This window comes from Neltuma alba, unplaced genomic scaffold (genome assembly GCF_004799145.2).
Source record: "Neltuma alba isolate B1F8T4 unplaced genomic scaffold, ASM479914v2 tig00010237_pilon, whole genome shotgun sequence".
In the NCBI taxonomy this organism is placed as follows: Eukaryota; Viridiplantae; Streptophyta; class Magnoliopsida; order Fabales; family Fabaceae; genus Neltuma; species Neltuma alba.
The window spans coordinates 237,151-244,713 of NW_021635167.1; the positions used below are offsets into that span (position 1 = coordinate 237,151).

The following is a 7,563-nucleotide window of genomic DNA, read 5'->3' on the forward strand; positions in this document are numbered from 1 at the left end:
CCGGTCAAAGAATATTCTTTAATTTATTACTGAATTAATATAAAGGCACCTATAGGAGTAAATTGTGTTACTCCTCCAAAGGCATACATGTTTGCCCATGAAGGTGATAATGGAGCAATCCTATGAGAGTAATGGTGGGGAAAAAAAATATTTTTTAAAGGTTGAACTAACTTGTACTTTTTTCTTGTGTTACAGCGTTGGTTTTTTTGGGTGAATTACAAGCTAAATATAGTCTCTATCTCATCAACTGTTAGTTTTTCTTTCTTGAAACAATTATGAAATCCATCAATTAAAAAAAGACTAGCAGTTATTTAAACAGAATAGCTGACAGAGGAAAATTTGCAGAATGGTAAAAATAAAAAAATCATTAATTTATTGACCTTCATTCCATTGACAAATTCAACATAACAATACCGAACAATGACTTTATTTGAAAACAACTTGCAAAGAGAACAATAAAACTCAACAAATTTCATATTGATACATTTCTTCGGTCAAACTACCCTTACCCCTTGCTTGGATTGAGAGAAAATTAGAGAGGAAAGAAAACTAGAGAGAAAAACATGAGGGGAAACAAGTTTTCTCTTGCTTGGATAGGAGAGAAAATGTAGGAGGAAAGAAAAGGGGAGGAGAAAATAAGGTGGGTTCCATGCCTCATTTTCTCTCCAAATTTTCTCTCCATATATGGAGAGATTTGGAAAGGAAAACAAGACTTCCATGAGTACCCCTCATCTCTCTTCCTCTCCATATTTATTTTCTTTTATTATATTTAAAAAGTTATTCGCTTTTTTTTCATCTTAAAACAATATTTTTATTAAATAATTTGGTTTTAAAATATAATAATCTGAAAATATATACAAATCAAATAACTTGATTTTAAATTATTTGATGATGGTAATGTTAGTATAATTTTTTTATTGTAATATTTAATTTAATTTAATTGTAAATATGATATATTTTGATAAAGACATTTTAGTCATTTAGATATATGTTAATTTTCTTTCCTCTCTATTTTCTCTCTTCCATCCAAGCAAGAGGGATGATCACAACTTTCCTCTAATTTTTTCTTCTCTCTATTTTCTCTCCTCTTATTTTCTTTCCTCTCAGCTTTTCTTCCCATCCAAGCAGAGCATTAATCTCAAGGAACAAATTAAATTAATAAATGAATAACGAATAAAAGGAAAATACAAGAATTATTATGTTAGATAAATTTCTTCCTTGGACAATTAAAATCAACACTTGGGCATGTCGGTTGGTGGTGGTAGCATCTGTTGGTCAGGATTGTTACCATTCTTCACAATGAAAGTCATAGCCATTCCCCATGTCACGTGACGCTCCAAATGACAATGCATGAACCAAACACCTACATATCCGAACCAAATATGTATAACATATATTAATCTTTAAGATTTGAAATATTATGTTGCTCGTGGGCGGGAGTAAATGTAAAATATATACCTGGATTGTCAGCAGTGAATCTAATGGCGACCCAACCATTTTTGGGTATGGTCACAGTGTTTTGATAGGGAGGATCAACAAGGTTGTAATTCAAAGGATCCTTTTGCTCGTCAAAGTTTCCGAATCCCCAGCCTACGACATAGAAACTATATCCATCCAAGTGAATAGGATGTTCTGTTCCAGTAAGCACATTAGTTCCCTGAAGAACAAGCTCCACCGTGGATCTGTACTCAAGGACCTTCACCTCCGTGCCCACTGATGGAGTCAACAAGAACTGAGGCAAATCATTTCCTGTAAAATCAAAGTTCAATGGCGGCATATCTGGGAACTTGTCCCCATAAACGCCACTAACGTTGTTATAGTAAGCCTGCAAGATGTTAGCCCCAGGAGGCAATTGGAAGCTGATATTGTTCATACTGGCAGCAAGACGATTGCCATTAATTGGACCAGCACATGCTGAACCATTCTTACATGGTAAGGTGTTCACAGACACTGTGTAGAAAAGCTTGGTGCTTATTTCTAATGGCACATCAATGGGGTGGTTCTTGTCTGCTAAGCTTTTCAATTGGCTCAGTTGCTCGGTAGTTGCGATGGTGTCGTTTGAGTTTGGAAGCAAAGGCATGGAAGGGACTGTTGAAGTTGGCATATTTTGTCTGCTTCGTTTGTATTGAAGGATGGCAGTGGTGTTTAAAGGGCTAAAAAGGACATTAGGAGAACTGGAATATGCTTTGGCAGCCATGTAATAGCGATCTATTGGTTGGTTTGCTTCTAATAGAACATCCATAGTCTGACCAGGTGAGATTGTGATGTAATCTACTTTCACGGGCTTTATGTAGCTTCCATCTGTCCCCACCACTGTCAGTTTATGATTGGCAATTCCAAAGAAGAGAACTTGTTCCAGTGCTGCATTGATCACTCGAAGCAGATAGGTCTTGCCATGTCGAACACTCAGCTTGAATGTTTCTGCCATAATTATATTACTAGCTTTAATTAATATTCATAAGAGAATCTGCATATGAATAGTTGTTCAAAAAAGCACAATTTTGGACCTCCAGACATTAAACACAAGCGTCAAGATGCAATTAACGTCACTGCTATTTTGCATTTAATCTCATCTCAGAGGGTCATTACTTGGAAATATTGACGTTAAACTGAATTATTATCTATCATCTTCATGAGAACGTACCTCGAATGTATAGTGCCTTACTGCATAGGAACCTAGGACGTTATTGAGGAACAAAACTCCTAATATCTGCAAGATCAATATTACTGAGATTTTCATGACAGCGTCTGAACCAAGAAATGCCCGAAGAAAGAGTTGATCTCCACAGATTACTGGAGTTTCTGTTTGTTTCTTCAAGAAAGGCTTGCCCTCTCTCTCTCGATTAATATTGCTGCGCCTCTTTGGTAGTTGGGGAAAAGCTCTGATATATATTGTTTTTGTGTGATTGATGATGATACATACAGTGTTGTGAGAGGCTTTGACATGAACATAATTACGCGTAAGAATACTTTTCCATTTGTGTGGCTTGTGCTTTTCAGCTTAAATTTGTCCAAGTCTCTCTATCGCCAGGTCTTTCTCAAAATATTCTTTCTGATATAAACGAGCTACTTGGTCATCACAAAACGAGGTGTGCTTAGTTTGGTGTGGAAATTGCAATACACTCACGGATAACGAAACAAAGTTGAACAAGTACATGTGCGTAGTTTGGAAGTTTCTTTGGATAAGAACAAGTTCATGCATGGTTTTGCAATAAAATATTGAAAGGTCAATTCTTCATTATTTCTCAGTGTCTTTAATAAATGATGAAAATCCAAAAGCCACAAATGTAGAAAGTCAAAGCGTAAATAAATAAATACACGAAAGCCACCATCGGGTCAGATAAGTAATTTTAAAAACACCAGTTTATTGATTTCATTGACCCACGTTGGTCCAGCGTTGGCTACCCAGATTCCTTTCAATCATTCATAAAGTTAAATATTCCCCCGTTTACTATTAACTACTCCCATTCATCATCATTATGGAAATTCTGACGTACCCATCCTATGTATGAGACAGAGAAAGAAAGTTCTTTTTTTAGTCTTATTTATAAATTATTCCATTAAATTCTTAATATATATATATTGTTTTATTTTTTTATTTATTATAGTATAGATAGTTTTTTTTTAAATGTGTATATATTAAATAGTAATAAAGTTAAAAAGTTGTTATATTTTAAAGAACAATTAATACAGTTTAAAGTTTTCTTAATTTGTATGAAATATATTAGAAGTGTTCTATAGATAGAACCAAAAAAGTATTCCATGATAGAATATGTTTTTTTATAACAATAATAGAATGTGTTTGTCTCCTAAATTTATAATTTTTGCCCCCTAATCTCCCTCTATTAATTGCACATTTTGGGTTGACAAAAAAAAAAGTTACACATTTTGGGGGATGTTTTCCTTTAGGAAAGTGATTTCAAATGCAGATGATTCCAAAGAAATAATCTAGAAGAGCAACATAAATTTATTACAAATAAAATAACTTAACTAATATTTTTAAATATTTGCAAAATTAGTTACTTAGGTCCAACGCTTAAAATCGGAGATGATATGTTTTTTAAAAAAGAACTGTTCTATGTTTCATAGCTGTCTTCCCACCGGCCCATAAATGATGAAACATGCAAAAGAATTGACCACCTTTTCATATTTGAAATCATGAACTTGTTCCCATACGAAGATTCGAAGTTACAAAATGCCATTTGAACCAAGAATATACTACCTCTGTCCTAATTATAAGAGTTAGTTAACTAATTTGATGAGATTAAAAAACGAAGTTAAGTTAGTTATTTATAATAAATAGGTGTTGTCTTTCCTAAAATATCCTTGCTAGTCAAGTGTATTAGCTAGAACTACCATTGTTAAAAGAACTACATTAGGAAAAAATACATAAATATAAGAGACAAAGTGAATTGAGGTTTTATATTTAGAACCAAAATAAAAGTCAAACAAGGTCTTATATTAAAGACCGAAGTTAGTATAATATAACTTGGTATTGGACAGCTCAAATGTATTATAGTACCTTCTAAGTTTGTCAACTCCAAGATCTAAAAATTCACAGAGGAAATTGAGCCAAAGACTCATGAGCCTCCAAGCTATATTAGTTCCATCGCTGATTAGTGACTTTCTTATACAATTTCTTGGTCGGCCGCTGGCTGCCGCGGCTGGTGCATTCGGATGTAGGCTGCGACCGGTATGTCATAAATTTGAGCCGCACACGTTTTTGAAAGTAAAGTATATTTTTAATTCTTTATTATATATAAGATTTTAATTTAATCACTTAACTTTAAAAGAACCCTAAAATTATTAACAAAAAATATGATGTGGAGATTTTAAATGTTAATAAAACATTCTCAAATACTATACTAATAAGTTTAATTTTCAAAACAATCATGATTGTTATAAAAAATATCATTTAATATTAGGAAAAAAAAACTACTGCTTTTATTTTTATTTTAAAATAACACATTATTTCTTTTGTTCATAAAAATACTACCCCCAGTCCTTAATACATAAAAAGATGTATAATTAATTTAGGAATATTAAAAAAATTAATTAAATTGGTTATTTATAATAAATATATATTGGCTTTCTTGAATTATCCTATTTAATCATTTGCTTTAAAATGACCCCTTGTTCAAAAAAATCCCTTACAATTAGTAAGTATATTTTAGAAAAAAAATTATAAATTTGAAAGAAAAAATTGATTGAAGTAAACCAAATTTGATCTAACTCTTCAAATACTAAAACCTATGGCGAGCAACGTGTTGTTTGATATAACAGCTCTAACTTTTGTCAAAGAGAATATTTTGATAAGGACGTAGGCACAGAAATTTGAAAGATCATGCTCATGATGAATTAAAATCCCCCAAGACAGTAGCAAAACAAGATTGAATATTCTATATTCTTACGCGTAATCATGCTGACGTCAAAAGCCTCTCATCAAAACTACCCACACTCCTTTCATTTTCATTTTGAAAATGTCCTTGTCTAAAACTAAAATGTTCCTTTTCTATTCTGAAGCTAACAGTTGTGTTAATTTTTAATTTATTATTGGCTTCACTAAAAAATTATGAATTGATTTTTCTTATGAACATATTTAATATAAGTTGTGTTCAGGCCACTTATGTAAGTGTGTCACCATTCGAGGTTTTTGAGTAGCTTGATTCTTGTAATAAATTTTATATTGGTAAAAATTAATCACTAATTCCCTATAATTTTACCTCATTTTTAATTAATTTCTTATAGTTTTTCATTTTAACTGGGTTCTCATAGTTTTCTTAATTCTAAGTATTGGCCCAGCGCGCCAGACTCATAATTTGTTAATTTGTAAGAGGAAAGATGTCAATGCGGCTCTCACATATGCATGAAACTCCAATAATTTTGCCACCCAGATCTAAAAAAATCGAAATTACATATGATATATAGATACAAGGAGACAATTATGAGTATAATAATTTATTTTTATGCTGATAATAAATAAATTTTATTTCATCGTTTTATTTTTAAAAAAGCCTATATTTTTACTTTATATATTGTGCCGACTTACACGTCACCATCTACGCAAGTCCTAATTAACAAATTATGAGCATAGATATGAATAGCTACAACTGAAGAGACGGTAAGGAACTCAGGATATTCAATAAAAAATTATTTAAACCTTATTAAAAATTAAGTGAAATTAAAGCGAAAATAATAGGTGAGAGGCGACGCATGCCTCTGGTAATCAATGTATAGATGACACATTTGATTAAAGCTATGAAGATCAACTATTACCTCTTGTTCTTCATACAGTACAGGAACTAGTTGACTAATTTAAACAGATTAAGAAAATTAGGTAAATTAGTTATTTATAATAAATAGGCATTGTCTTTTCTAAAATACCCTTGCTAATTATGTACATTAGCTAGAATTATCATTTAATAAAATATTTAATATGTACAACTACTACAAAGATTATTTTTTTAAAAAAAAGATAAATATAAGAGACAAAGTGGATTAGGATCTTACATTTAAAACAAAATTGAATATCAAACTAGCTCTTATATTAATGACAAAAGTAGTATTATGCATGTTAATTATTATATTTAACTAGCGAACCTCTATTCTAACTTAATTGGATGTTCAAATTTTGCGACATAAGTTGATGAATGATTGAAAAGAATCTTGGTTAGATGCCATCTTTGAAGGATGAACAATTATGAATGTTAATAATAAATTGTTTTTTAATTAGTCGACTGGATCACAATAATATTCAAATCGTTTCTGGTGAATTTATTTAGCCATTCTTTGACTTGTTATGTCCGTGGGGTTTTGGATTTTCATCATTTATTACTTATATTTGTTAGCCCACAAATGAAGAAAGATTCAAAAGAATTGACCACCTTTGCATATGTGAAAAACCACGAACTTTTTCTTAAGTAAAGAAGCTTCCACATATGTCGCAATTCCACTTTAACTTAATTAAGCTAGAATCTATATAACAAACTATTTGATACCACAGCAAGTTTTTTTTTTTAATTTTAATGAAACTAATAATCTGGCAGTGTTTTTGAAATTAGTTGACCGTATATTATTATTCAAATTGGCTTCAGTGTATTTATTGTATTGTATTGTTTAGCCTTTGACTTTTTATATTAGAGGGTTTGGGATTTTCATCACTTATCATATATATGTGTATGTATTCTAAGAAGCTGATTTTTCCCTGTTATACGCCTGGTGCTTGTAAAAAAAAAAAAAAATTTAGCTGGCTTTTCCATCAACCCACAAATGAGGAAACATTCAAAGAATTGACCAGGATTTTATAATCGAAAACAAAGCACAAATTTGTTCCTTTATATCAAAACGGCTCTCCCTCTCGCTCTCTCTCTCTCTCTCTCTCTCTATATATATATATATATATATATTATAAACTGGACAGGCCAGGAAATGATTGGATTTTATTAGAGAAGTTCAAATCAAAGAAATTGACCTTTCAATATTTTATTGGAAACCATATGCATGAACTTGTCCTTGCAGAAAGAAACTTCCAAACTGCGTATACTTGTTCAACTTTGTTTCGTT

At 31.4% G+C, this 7,563-nt stretch overlaps 1 protein-coding gene across 1 annotated transcript; it reads right to left on the reverse strand.

The window, feature by feature from the left end:
• Positions 1-1,232: 1,232 nt before the first annotated feature.
• LOC114755200 (laccase-15-like) lies at positions 1,233-2,428 on the reverse strand. The gene is made up of 2 exons (XM_028944069.1): positions 1,459-2,428; positions 1,233-1,363 (listed from the first exon to the last, which is right to left on the reverse strand). Exons 1-2 carry the CDS (start codon positions 2,426-2,428, stop codon positions 1,233-1,235), a joined length of 1,101 nt encoding a protein of 366 aa, XP_028799902.1.
• Positions 2,429-7,563: the final 5,135 nt, after the last annotated feature.

Excerpts from the sequence above, each read along its gene's own strand:
- LOC114755200 (XM_028944069.1), bottom strand. The coding sequence starts at position 2,428 with ATGGCAGAAACATTCAAGCTGAGTGTTCGACATGGCAAGACCTATCTG. Across the intron at positions 1,364-1,458 it reads ATTCACTGCTGACAATCCAG|GTGTTTGGTTCATGCATTGT; the intron begins GTATATATTTTA and ends TCGGATATGTAG.